This window comes from Colletes latitarsis, chromosome 11, assembly GCF_051014445.1.
Source record: "Colletes latitarsis isolate SP2378_abdomen chromosome 11, iyColLati1, whole genome shotgun sequence".
NCBI classification, from domain to species: domain Eukaryota; kingdom Metazoa; phylum Arthropoda; class Insecta; order Hymenoptera; family Colletidae; genus Colletes; species Colletes latitarsis.
In genome coordinates, this window is record NC_135144.1 from 24,942,012 (window position 1) to 24,956,894 (window position 14,883).

General features: G+C 36.0%; 1 protein-coding gene across 1 annotated transcript in view; it reads left to right on the forward strand.

Moving 5' to 3' along the window:
• LOC143348299 (ras-like protein family member 10B) overlaps positions 1–14,883 on the forward strand; it is a 124,785-nt gene that overhangs the window by 101,403 nt on the left and 8,499 nt on the right. Inside the window, exons 2-5 of the mRNA XM_076778370.1 lie at positions 3,631–4,015; positions 8,512–8,672; positions 13,102–13,338; positions 14,420–14,623. Coding sequence (XP_076634485.1) covers positions 3,943–4,015; positions 8,512–8,672; positions 13,102–13,338; positions 14,420–14,623 — 675 coding nt within the window. The 5' untranslated portion in view covers positions 3,631–3,942. The remainder of the gene's footprint in view (positions 1–3,630; positions 4,016–8,511; positions 8,673–13,101; positions 13,339–14,419; positions 14,624–14,883) is intronic.

Genomic DNA, 14,883 nt, shown 5'->3' on the forward strand with positions numbered 1-14,883 from the left:
GATTGTTTCTATCGAATACCACGAGTCTAACATTGACCTTATTGGCTCCAAGAAGTTTTCGGTTGTCCTTAATGGATTCTACGAGTTTCATGCTTTATCCTTCTAGAATCGAGTCTAAAAACGTGTCTATTGTCTCCTATGATACCGAGTACACGGACGCTAATGGACAAAATGATAAACCGCCATTGTACAGATAAAAAATTTCATGTACATATTTGGTAAAATCTCATCAATTAAAATAAAATTAGATTAAATTCTTAAGGCTATCTATTGATGTAACAATGTTTGAAAATTTCGGTTAAAAGTGTTTAAAGCGTGCGTTAAAACTGTTGAACGAATCGTAATAGGTTTAAACATACAAAAAGAAACAAAGGATTTACTTAAGAAGTGGAAAAAAGCTTCTCCTGACGGAGATCGGACTAGTTATCGAAGTAAGAACGTAGTTTTTTTCGATTAAAGTTTTTACAAATAAATTTATATTTACAGAGATGTCGCCGATACGGTCTCTACGGGACAGACCGTACGACTCTATCGAATTCTTTAAACCTGAGAAAGTCTCTATTAAGTTTCGCAAGTTCGAGGTCGTCGACACAGTCTCCTACGAGTACTACAACTCTAGATTACCCCTACAAAGTTCTGCGAGTGTGAGGTCGTCTCTATCATGTTTCGCGAATCCAGGATCGTCTTTCTTGGGTCCTACCCGTTCGAATTCCCCCATATTGCATTTCACGACTATTTGCTGCCTTTGATAACAGGTTTCGTACGTAGTACACGTCTCTATTGTGCTCCATAGCTATTAAACATTTATCGATGCTCCTCCGCGCGTGATACTGAATATTTTCTCGAACAACATTGTCAATAAGGACTAATTTAAGTTACGAAAAAAATACAAAAATAATGATAACTTTTAATTGTCGCGATACGATCTTGGAATAATCGATAAAGAATATTTACAATTAATTTGATATTATACATCTCGTTCATTTTTAAATATGGCGTCTTATAGTTTTGCCTCTTGAAATTGTATTATTCTAACTTAAATTGAATATTTGTTTAGCTTACGTAGATATTACTCAAAGATAAAATCTTGTTGTATGTGTAACATTATTTAGTATAAATATCACACCGATAAGTCCTTGTTTTAGTAATTCTGAGCGTGTTTTAATTCTTGGCGCGAGAGTTGTGTCGGAACTAAAGAAATTTCAAGATTCTTTTAATTTTCGTCGTGCCAGGATCGAATTTTCGTCGCGCGTCCGCCATAATTAAGGGGTTAACTCGAGACACAAGAAATCCCCCTTAAGCCTTTCGAGTTGTTTCGTGTCGCACGCGTGGGAACGCAGCCACAGGCAACGGGTTAACCAATTACGAAAGTAATCAGAGTATAATCCAACTCTGTTACGTAACCAGTCACGAATGGTTTAACGAATTTGAACGTGGTCCCGATGGATTCCAGGATGCCGAAGACTCGGGGGTTATACAGGCGTTAATCAATGTTTTGGATCGTTTCATGGAGTTGGTCGTACCCAACAGTGTTCAACTTTTTTTCACTCGTGAGCAACAGTGGGATCGAGCACAGTAAGAACCTACTCGAACTATCTACGCGAACCTTTGATAAAATCTAGTTTTCTATTTTTTAATTTTCTTAAAGAAACTTTAAGAAAACTAAACTTTACTAACCTTTTCGCGTGGCTTCGATCGCGCGACTGTCGATTATTAAAAAACAGTTTCATACTTGTCATGGAACTTGGGTGGAAATTTGTTTTATCGTTAGAGAATCTAAAAGTATAATTTTCATTTTGCGTAGGTTATATTTTTACACATTTTGTGTATGATTTTACGTACGCGAACGTACAACTGCGAGGAACAGTCGTGTAATACGATTTTCACGTAACAGGATACAGTGGTTAATTAAAATGAAGGAAATGAAACTACGACTCGTAATCCCTGACAAGGGGAGGATTCCGATTATTCGACTTCGATTTTAATGAGTCTTTGCAAGGTATATATGTTCCTAATGGTATGTGTAAAATATTAGGTGTAGATATTCAATAATTTTAAAGATAGAAACAATTAAAATTGAGCACTATGTCCATATACCATGAGTATACAGGGTGTTCGGCCACTCCTGGGAAAAATTTTAATGGGGGATTCTAGAAGCCAAAATAAAACGAAAATCAAGAATACCAATTTGTTGATGGAGGCTTTGTTAAAAAGTTATTAACGTTTAAAGTTCCGCCAGTTCCGAATTTTTTTCTCGAAAATGCGCAGGATTTCGGGGGTATGTCTATTTACCAAAAATTATTGCAATTGACCCCCGCAACCGAAAATAATTTTTCCAGAACGATTTGAAAATTTTTTTCCCCGTCGAAAAATTTCACACCTTCTCGAATTTTTTTCTAGAAAGTGGGTAGAATTTCGAGGGTATGTTTATTCACCAAAAATGATTGTAATTGACCCCCGCAACCGAAAATAATTTTTCCAAAACGATTTGAAATTTTTTTTTTTCGTCCAAAAATTTAGGCAATTAGATTTTCGGTAAGGAATTTTTTTTCTCGAAAGTGCGTAGGAATTCGGGGGTATGTGTAATGACCAAAAATGCTTGTAATTGACCCCTGTAATTAAATATAATTTTTTTAGAACAATATGAAAATTTTTTCCCCCGTCGAAAAATTTCACACTTTCTCGAATTTTTTTCTAGAAAGTGGGTAGAATTTCGAGGGTATGCCTATTCACCAAAAATGATTCTAATTGACCCTCGCAACCGAAAATAATTTTTCCAGGACGATTTGAAATTTTTGAATGTAATTGTTAATAACTTTTTAACGAAGCCTCCATCAACAAATTGGTATTCTTGATTTTCGTTTTATTTTGGCCTTTAGAGTCCACCATTAAAATTTTTCCCAAGGGTGGCCGAACACCCTGTAGAGAGTAAATAATTCATTTAAAATGGGTAAAATTACCTATTTATAATAAAAATTGTTACAAATTTGCTTGACTATGATTTTCTATAAGGAGAATGAATATAAACATTAATTTCCATTGGATTTATACATTTCTGCAAGTATCTATTATTTCAATTTCATACATTAAGATACACTAAAGTAGTTCTAGTGTTATAACATAGTGCTAAAGTGTATCAAAATTGCCCACATTATAAGAAAGTTTTAGCGCTACATTAATTGTATATTTTTGTAAATCGTTACTTTAAATACTAAATAAACTACATTTATTGTTATGAATTATATGTTTTTCATTATTTATATTTTTATTACATACATGGAAATTATATAAAAATTACATATCACTGAACCGGGAATCGAACTAGGGACCTTGGATTTACTAGCCAAGTACTCATCTCGCCTCACCAACGCCGCTTCAATATAAACTATCTACACTCATGGTATACACGGTGTTCTGGAAAAATTATTTTCGATTCCGAGGGTCAATTACAATCATTTTTGGTGAATAGACATACCCCCGAAATCCTACCTACTGTCTGGAAAAAAATTCAGTAAGGGCAGAATTTTAAACGTTAATATCTTTTTAACGAAGCTTCCATCAACAAATTGGTATTCTTGATTTTCGTCTTATTTTGGCCTCTAGAATCTCCCATTAAAATTTTTCCCAGAGGTGGCCGAACATCCTGTATAGGTATGATGCAAAACTTCAATTGTTTATATTTTTAAAATTATTGAGTATCTACACCTAATATTTTACACTTATCATTAGGAATACGTATACTATCGCCTTGCAAAGACTCGTTAAAATCGGCGTGTCCCACTGGAGAGCCATGTGGCTCCCTGAGAGTCCCGAAACCCGAGCGGAGTCAGTCGTGCACCGAGTGTCGAACGCGAAGGTTGTCGGATTACGGTTGCGTCTCGCAGGTGCAACGTTCCTTGCATTTATTCATGTCGTGCCACGGTGATCGCGCGATCGACATCGATGGATCGTACGAGAAAAGGAAACGAAGTTCTGTCGATCCAGTCGACCCTGCACGTGAACAAACGACTGCTCGGTAACGAATCGTAAAAAACACGCACGACACGTGACCATTTTCTAATTTCCCCACGCTTTTTTCATCGAAACGAACCCCCCTTTCTTTCGTTTCCCAAATATTATTATCGTGCGCCGCGTTACGCGTCGAAACGCAAGTTTCCAATCTCGTTTCGCAATTTTATTTTAAGACACTGCTTCCGTTTTTTCTTCTTTTTGCCCGTAAACGCGGACGTTAATTCCAAACGCGATAACGAAATTTGGATTTAACGACGCGGATGGTATCGTCAGGAACGTTTTAAAATTCAATCTTCTTCGAGACTTCGTGCTCTCGCGACGTCGACCACGCGGAAAAGTGCAAACGATTTAGGAGGGGGGTGGACAATTTCATGATTCGTGACCCGAAATTTGTGCAGCGAGATTTTTCTTTGGCGAATTCCGTTTGAAGTCGGTCTTCCGAAGGAATCGTTTTTGAAAAAAGAATTATTAATAGACGATGGTATAACCCTTGAGTAGATTATTGGGACCCTCCACAAGTTTAAATATCGTATAATATACAGGGTATTTCACCTAACTTGACCACCTTAAACATATTGCTTACTTTGTATGATAGAAAAAATGTCAGACGGAGAAAGTATTCTGTTCGAAGGCGCCAATACGATGATGGACCGAATTTTGTTCTCGAAGTCATCTTTTTCGAGATTTTTTCTATCATACAAAATAAGCGATATACAGGGTGTTCGGCTACCCTGGGAAAAATTTGAATGGGAGATTCTAGAGGCCAAAATAAGACGAAAATCAAGAATACCAATTTGTTGATGGAGGCTTCGTTAAAAAGTTATTAACGTTTAAAGTTCCGCCGGTTCTGAATTTTTTTCTCGAAAATGCGCAGGATTTCGGGGGTATGTCTATCCACCAAAAATGATTGTAATTGATCCCCGCAACCGAAAATAATTTTTCCAAAACGATTTGAAATTTTTTTTTTTCGTCCAAAAATTTAGGCAATTAGATTTTCGGTAAGGAATTTTTTTCTCGAAAATGCGTAGGAATTCGGGGGTATGTGTAATGACAAAGAATGATTATAATTGACCTCTGCATCTGAAAATAATTTTTTTAGAATGATTTGAAAAATTTTTTATTCGCCGAAAAATTTCAGCACCTACACGATTTTTTTTCTCGAAAGTGGATAGGATTTCAGGGGTATGTGTAATAACAAAAAATGATTGTAATTGACCCCCGCATCCGAAAATAATTTTTTTAGAATGATTTGAAAAATTTTTTATTCGCCGAAAAATTTCAGCACCTACACGATTTTTTTTCTCGAAAGTGGATAGGATTTCAGGGGTATGTGTAATAACAAAAAATGATTGTAATTGACCCCCGCATCCGAAAATAATTTTTCCAGAACGATTTGAAATTTTTGAATTTAATTGTTAATAACTTTTTAACGAAGCCTCGGACAAGAAATTTATATTCTTGATTTTCGTCTTATTTTGATCCCTAGAATCCCCCATTAAAATTTTTCCCATGGTTGGCTGAACACACTGTATACGATACAATGTAATTAATATTACGTATTATAGGATTGTACGTGAAAAATTAGAATTTATAGAAATGTTGAATGTAAAATTGTTTACGTAAAATCTATGAGAAAAGATTATTGAATGGGGTCTCTAATTTTCCGAGCTCGGAGTATCAGATTCTAATTTTATCGAAAGTTTGCGCGACGATTGTATGCGATCCGAGGGACGCTTAAATAGTCGAATATAACGTTTGATTCACGATCGGGGCGAATTTTGTCCGCGTCGGGTCCAGCTTCGTTCGATTTTTATTTTTAGTTGGAATCAGTTCAAGGCTGGCGATAAATACTCTGGTTCGCAATTTTACATTCATACATGGTATTTGAGAGACTGTTCCCACCGAGTTACGCGTTTCGTTCGAGCGACAAATTATTTTCCACAAACGAGAAAGGATCCTCGTCGGAATTTAGACGAAAAAATTTATTCGAAAATAATACCGTGCGTTTTGTCGAGAGCGAGTCACCGTAGAATTAATAATTTGACGATGTCTAAAATAAAGAAATAAATCATGCAACGAATCCAAACGTGGCTCGATTTTCGAACCGAAGAAGTTTGTATTCCTTGCAGGAGTTGCAGGTCACGTGTAAAAATATTTGACGAATAAGGTATTCTCCAAGTAAACTTCAGAACAAAAGATATTCTGAAACCAATCGCCATCGACGAAACAGTCTCCTCGAATAAACACATAGATTAAAAAGGGAAGACGCGATTTATTTCTGTAATCGGGTCACCTAACGTGCAGGTGGTCGTAGTAATCGGTTAAAATTGTAACATTTCGTGTTAAGAATAGGATAATTAAAAGAGTATTACAGAATTGATAATTTGTTTACGAAAACGTTCGATTGTGTCGATTCTCTGGATGCTAAGCGATACGCAAGTTATCATTTCACAAAAATAGAAAGAGAAAATGTAAATTAAAGATTACGAAAGCATACCTTGTAACAATTTGTATGTTTAATTTCATTCTTTCATTTGGTATTTTGTTAGTTAGGTGCATGTAAGCTCACGCGATTCTAGCTATAATGTAGTATCAGTTTATTTTTCAGCTTCAGCTTATTATTACTTTAATAATAATACTTGTGTAAATGGATTAAAGCACGTAACTTCTTCCAGTACAGAGAATGTTATGAGAAAGGTCTCATTCATGGTACCGTCCCGTAGGTGACGCCATTACATTCCTCGACAGTTTTTATCTACAAACTGTCGGATTTCCCTTTACGAATCTCTCAGTGACCAGAAATTAGTGCTTCCCCCGCTCCGTATCGACAAACCCACCAATAACAAATATTCAAGGGATGCCAACATCACGCAAAATCCTTTAATCCTCTAGAATTCGAGCATACGATCTGTCGCAAACTTGAATCGTTGCCAAAACTATCGGATACACCGTTGCAGTATTTGAAATCGTATAATATTCGATATCTTGGCGACGTACAACGATGTTTGTTTTAAACTTCAACGATATATATCGAAGTACATCGCGAAAACAACGCGAAAAAAAAGAGTATTACTAATCGAGAATAAAATATTGTAGCGCGTAAATATAAAAATTCCGATTAAACTTTCAGAACGATTCGATAAATCAAATATTTCTACAACTAATGGAAAATATTGGGATTTTTAAATCGGATTCGATTTAAAAGCGTATTCATATTTGATTATATCTTGATATACAGGGTGTTCAGCCACCCTTGGAAAAATTTGAATGGGAGATTCTAGAGGCCAAAATAGGACGAAAATCAAGAATACCAATTTGTTCATGGAGGCTTCGTTAAAAAGTTATTAACGTTTAAAGTTCCGCCCTTCCAGAATTTTTTTCTCGAAACTGCGTAGGATTTCGAGGGTATATCTATTCACCAAATATGATTGTACTTGACCCCCGCAACCGAAAATAATTTTTTTAGAATGATTTGAAATTTTTTAATTTTGTCGAAAAATTTGTCCACTTCATGAATTTTTTTCTCGAAACTGCGTAGGATTTCGGGGGTATGTCTATTCACCGAAAATGATTGTACTTGACCCCCGCAACCGAAAATAATTTTTTTAGAATGATTTGAAATTTTTTAATTTTGTCGAAAAATTTGTCCACTTCATGAATTTTTTTCTCGAGACTGAGTAGGATTTCGAGGGTATATCTATTCACCAAATATGATTGTAATTGACCCCCACAACCGAAAATAATTTTTTCAGAACGATTTGAAATCTTTTTTTTTCGCTGAAAAATTTAGGCACTCTGTCGATTTTCCTTAAAAATTTGTTTTCCATTTTTAATAATTTTGCTTGACGTTCTACAGAAAAGTTGTTTAATACTTTTTTGTAAGTACCTATGGACTCTACTGCAGAAAAAAGTTTCATTAAAATATATTCAGTAATGTAGGAGTTATGGCTGTTTGAAAATTGGACCATTTTTATGAGGTTTTTCTAACTTTACGTGGTTAAGGAACAACTTTTCGAATATTTTTATAATTTCTACATATTCTACACTAAAATACGCGTCGTTTGCCTTTTTGAACATTAAAATCGTCCAATCCGTTCAGAAGTTATGACGTTTTAAAGATTTCCATGAAATTTCAGGGAACCATTTCTGGCCCTACATTATATTTTCGGTAAGGAATTTTTTTCTCGAAAATCCGTAGGAATTCGGGGGTATGTGTAATGACCAAAAATGATCATAATTGACCCCCGCAATCAAAAATAATTTTTTTAGAACGATTTGAAATTTTTGAATTTAATTGTTAATAACTTTTTAACGAAGCCTCAGTCGAGAAATTAGTATTCTTGATTTTTGTCTTATTTTGGCCTCTAGAATCTCCCATTAAAATATTTCCCAGGGTTGACCGAACACCCTGTAGAGGGAAGAGCAAACTCCTTCATTTAGTAAAGGTGAAATTTTATGTCTGATATGACAAAAATGATTGATTATGTGAATCGTTCGCAGAGCTCGATCTGGACTATTTGGAAAGGAGAGGAGGCGAGTCAATATCCTGTGAAAACGCCGAAAGCGGATCGAAAGAGGAAGAAAGCCCCGCAGACACTCTGGATCGTATCAAAGTTGTGTTTCTCGGTGCACCTGGGGTGGGAAAGTCCAGCATAATTAGGGTGAGCACGATTTTCACTGAATCAAATCATTATCGATTAATCGGCGATTACACAGAGATATTCGATCGTACTTTTAAAATAACATTATTAACCGAAATATTTTTTTCGAACAAGTTTTTGAGAACCACGAACATCGTTTGAAATTTTTCAATTGGCTTCGAAAGATTATTCAAATGAATAACATTTCCTATCTTACTAATTGCTTTATTTTGTGAGATCCAACAAGTTAAAAGTTAACAAATTCAATTCTAAACCCTTATATATTCCTTATAATGCGCTCGTAACGAAAAAGTTCTTATTGAAAAATTCTAAAAAAGAAAAGATAACGATTCGATTAAAATCGCGGGAGTAGTAACTTTATTTTGTCTTCGTGTACCTATAATGTAGCACTAACGTACGATGCAATTTAAAAAGAAAAGAAAAGTACAGTTATACTCTACAAATACACGCGTGAAAAAATAATTGGGCGACTATGCTGTATGTATAGATGAAAATAATTGGACGAACACGTGTCTAGATGATGAAAACTCTGCCCAAGCTTCGTAACGTTCGTTAATGAAATACCTAATATAATTCCATTTAGTAAAATGAAGTTTGCAATCAGCAGATATTAAAACAATGTCGCGCTCGGCCATCAAGTTTTTACTGTTCGTTTTTTTTTTTCATCACGAACGCGCGATTATTAGATTCACTTCACGCTCTTAGAATTTCAAAAGTCACCCAATCACCCAAGTAATTACTCATAGCAACGATGTCGATTCGATTTTCTTTTCGTCACGTTCTATTTTGTTGAAAAATATCAGGTCCCCTTGTATACGAACTGATGGTATATTCCTAGCAAACTTCGTAGCATAAAATCGTCATTTTTGTTTAAACTTGTCGGAAAGTTGCAATAAAAAAGTAAGGTTAAGTACCGTTACTGTGTTCATGCTGTACATTATAAATGCCAGGAAGTCAAATGCATTTTTCTGTTACGTACATTTACTAAATACATAATGACTATCCAACGAAGTTACCCTTCTTGAAAATATAAAATACTGATAGTATTATGTGTTATATAAAAGATTAAAGAATGTATGTCATGCCTACAAGTGGTCTCAATTTAATTTGTGTAAGCATCGTTAATAGGATGTACAAAATTGACGCTGTGATTAATTTTCAAATAGCCTCTGTGATATTTTCTACGACAAAATGTTGATTCATTAAACTCGTCAATCTTCTCTACCTTTCCAATTACTGTGCACAAATTATACAGCCAGTAGACCATTATTTGTTTTATAAAATAAGACCATTGCAAAACAGTATCATTATTTAATTTTAGTTATATAATAATATGACATTGCTCATGATTGTATGTTAGCATATTAATTTTAGGACATCTGTAGCTGAGTTAGGTCTGGGTTAGGTTAGGAGCCAGAGGGAGGAGGGCAATATTTTGTACTCTGCTGCACATACTGTCTACTTGACCTACTCCTACATAGTGCATAAAAAAATGACTTTTATGCATACATGTTTAACGAATTAGCATTTGACTACCTAGCATTTATAATTTATACCATGAACACAGTAACGACAGTCATTTGTTTCCTGTGGACCTGTTAACCCCTTAACGTTCATGCCCGAGTCTGACTGCTTTGAAAAACGATATTTGTTTAATCCAACGGTTTAAGGGATGATAATATTTGTTTTCCTTCAAATTATACGTTAGTTACAACATTGTAATTAACAAAAACTGCATTTTTAGGAACAAATCCAATAAAGAAAACTGATCGTTCTTGGTTAACCCGAAAAATATATACTTAACCTTACTTTTGTATTGTAACTTTACGACAAGTTCAAACAAAAATAACGAGTTTCCGGAAATGTATATTAATAATATACTGAATTAGATGAATCGAATGACGTATAACTCACCATGATCGGTAAACTGCCCGTTTGCTAGGAACGTGCCACATAGTTAATAAAATACAATAATCCCGACTCGAACAAACGACGCGACTTGACACGAACTAAAGACACGGGAATCCCGCACGATCTTCAACCTTGTAGGTGTCGCCACTTTGGCCACGTGTTTATTGCCGCGAGATTATGAACGGCTCAACATATTTTCCGTTCACGCGATCTGGTAGAGCAGTGGTACTTAATCTGTGATCCATAGATCCCATCGTGCGTCAATATTATAACATTTAAAGACGCGAGAAACCGAAAAAGAATGAAACGGAAGCTTAATTGCACCCGTGGGTCTCGTGATCGATAATACCCTCTTGTGTTTCACGATTAAAAAAGGAGACAGAAGCTCCAGTGACGAACGCCGCTTCACAAGACGCGAATGACTTCCGTTCATTTCCGGAACCAATTTCCTGTTACCGATGGTAACTGTCGCCGCCCAAGGAAATTGAAAATTGAATGTTGAAAAAGGATTGTAGAATGTTTAATCGGAAAATACGACGAGTGAATGTATAACTATTAACGAGCCATTTTTTTTTAAATATGATAACTAAAGCAAACATTTCAAACAATTCACCGAACGTAACGACACCCTTTTGGGTAATTTAACAATTAGAAAAAGAAAAGTGTACATTATAGGAATGATAGTACAGAAATATAATGCAAGAAAAATTATTTTGAAATTGAGAACGATAAAATACTTGTATCTAACGATAACACAGTATGTTTGAAAGGCGTAAATCCAAAAGTAACAACGTGTCGATGGACTGGAAATTAATTTCTTCGCTTATTATGCAGAGAACTCAATTTCTTTTACTTGTTTCTTTTCGCTCATAATTTCTTTCCAAGCTGTTCTAGAACTCCAGGCCACTGGGACCTTATTATTATTACTTTTAATATTGTGGCGCATCATTGCAATTTATGCTCACTTTTTAGCTTGCTTAGATTTATTCCCATCAATCTTCTATAGAGAATATTAAACCAGAACATTCTTTTGCGCGATATTAACGTCGCGGAATTTTTGCATGGAGCATATTACAATTTATATTTCGTACATGGTCGCAAAAAATACTTATTCAATGCTTACAATTTATAATATTGTCTAATACTTGGGACTATACATGTATGAGTAAATAGAACGGAACTTTGTAATCGTGAGGAACTCCTGACAAATACATTTCACTGGAGTTTCAAAAGCTGATTACCTGTATCCCGTCCCTTTAATGTTTAAACTCGATTCCCATGAGTAAAACATTACTACCAACTTTATTGTAACGTCGTGTTAAAGTATCGATAAATTTTATTTGATTCCGCCACTTAGACCTATCAATTTGCTTCCAGCTTCGTGCGCTAGTGTGCAATTGCAGCGAAACGTATCGTATTCTTCGATCAATTTTCATTTTCCTTTATCGCAGTTTCGCGAATCCTTTGGGAGGACCACGCAAACCATTAAAACGCATAAAATAAGCAACAACACGCCAAAACAGAATTTTATCGACGTATAATACTTTCTGAAACAAGACATTCTAAAAGTAATCTTCACACATCGTGGAGATCCCTTGAATAATAGGTGTATTTTTATTAACTACACGCTACCTACAAACGATAACAAATATTAGTTAAGAATTAATTTTCAAAGGGCATAGATATTTAAAAATACTTTCAAATCTCGATCATAATTTAGGTAAAGAATTTTTTCCTCGAAACTGAGTAGGATTTCGAGGGTATGTCTATTCACCGAAAATGATTGTAATTGACCCCCGCAAACGAAAATAATTTTTTTAGAATGATTTGAAATTTTTTAATTTTGCCGAAAAAGTCCACCTTTCTGAATTTTTTTCTCGAAACTGAGTAGGATTTTGGGGGTATGACTATTCACCAAAAATGATTGTAATCGACCCCCTCAACCGAAAATAATTTTTTTAGAACGATTTGAAATTTTTTTATTTTGCTGAAAAATTTGTCCACCTTTCTGAATTTTTTTCTCGAAACTGAGAAGGATTTCGAAGGTATGCCTATCCACCAAAAATGATTGTAATTGACCCCCGCAACCGAAAATAATTTTTTTAGAATGATTTGAAATTTTTTTATTTTGCTGAAAAATTTGTCCACCTTTCTGAATTTTTTTCTCGAAACTGAGTAGGATTTTGGGGGTATGACTATTCACCAAAAATGATTGTAATCGACCTCCCCAACCGAAAATAATTTTTTTAAAATGATTTGAAATTTTTTAATTTTGCCGAAAAATTTGGGCTACTCGAATTTTTTTCTCTAAAATGCGTAGGATTTGGGGGGTATGCAATTACCAATTGTAAAGCAATTACAATATGGATGATCGACACGAGCAGGAAACTCGAAAACGTTTCGTGATTTTCGAGCCCTGTGCGTATCCCGGAATTCTCTTTTGCTTCCGCTCGCGATGGCGGTTCGACCGGATTATAAAGAGCTACTCTAGTGTCCAAGAATCGTTTGTGCGTTGCAGCAATTTGTGTGGAGCGAATTCTCCGAGGAGTACAGGCCGACCGAGCGCAGGGAGACTTTTTATCCGAACGTGGTACTCGCCAATCGATTCTACGAGCTGAAGATCACGGATCTCCCGACGATCCCGTACTTTCCGGTCAGCTCGCACCTCGAATGGACGGACTTCCGTTATTACGGGCTACGAAGTGCCAGCGCCTACGTGCTCGTGTTCGATCTCAGCAATCAGGACACGTTTCAGGTATGTACACATTCAGACCGTCACGATCCAAAGTTACGCAACCGCTGTTTAGTTTACCTTGTAGCCAGTTAGGACCGTCGAATGTCCGAGCGAAGAGACCCACAAATTGAATAAAACAATGACTCGTTTAATTCACGGCACAGACTGAAAACTGATACAGAGTGGTAAACAAACGTACAGTAATAGCACGAAATTCTCCTTACAAACACTTAACTACACAGCAAATATCCTTAAAAGTCTCCCTAAATTTACATCGCACGACCAGAATGTGCCTTACCAGTTAATATATTCGCTGTTCAGCGGCTCCGCCGCAATATTGTTGACAGAAATTAAATTTGTAATTCCAAACTTCATTTTCACTTTAAAATTTCATTTTAAAAGATCCGAATACTAGAGTACACCCCCTGGCACTCTCTTTAAAAGGATTTTCCAACCCAATTGCCGTGAGAACACCTCCTTTCATTAAAGACCCTTCTTTATACTTAGCAGAGGGTTGAAAACTTTCTTTATTCCATCCTTATCTCGGCTCTTTCTGACACCTTCTTTACGCGAGACGAAAGACGTGTACAATTCTTTGTATTTAGAAAAGAAATCAGTATACCACTAGTCGGAATACTTCACATTACAACTCGACGCAACGCGCTGCAGAGTTTCAGATACGATTCAGTGAAAAGTAATTTTTAGTAAATACCTCTGGGAAAAATTTTAATAAGAGAATCTAGAGACCAAAGTAAGACGAAAATCAAGAATACCGATTCGTTGATCGAGGCTTCGTTAAAAAGTTATTAACGTTTAAAGTTTCGTCTGTGAGAATCACTATCACGCGCCGTTCTGCAGGCGGAACTTTAAACGTTAATAACTTTTTAACGAAGCCTCGATCGACAAATCGGTATTCTTGATTTTCGTCTTATTTTAGCCTCTAGAATCTCCCATTAAAACTTTTCCCCGAACGCGATATATTTTTGTTTATATCAAAGTTACGGAGGTGGAGACGTTACTTTCGACTCGAGCCCCACACGTGTTAAGGGATATAATTTTCTTGGACGTCGATATTGAAACAATTTCATTTTTAATTTCACAGTATATTAGAACGTTACGAGAGCAAATCTACGAAGCACGAGACATGAGGGGTGTACCGTTATTAGTGGTCGGGAACAAGCAAGACGAATTGTCGCCCGCGGCTGCTTCCGAAACTAGATACAGGGACATCGTCAATCTCGTCCGGAAGCACTGGCGGTGCGGCTATGTCGAGTGCAGCGCAAGATTTAACTGCCGTGTCGTACAGGTACGTGCAATATCAACGTTTATTATCAACGACCCTTTAAACGCGCCGCTGCGCATTGCCCGTTGTCTCATTGTCGCGCCAAAAGTGTCCCACTAGAGAATTTTGCTCTTAACACGTTCACTGGCGTCACTAGTATCGTGAATCGTCACCGTAATGCTATTTTGATTGCTCTACTGAAAAATGGTACGAAACACCAATGGTGTGTACGTATACAGCGTGTTCAACCAACCCTGGGAAAAATTTTAATGGGGGATTCTAGA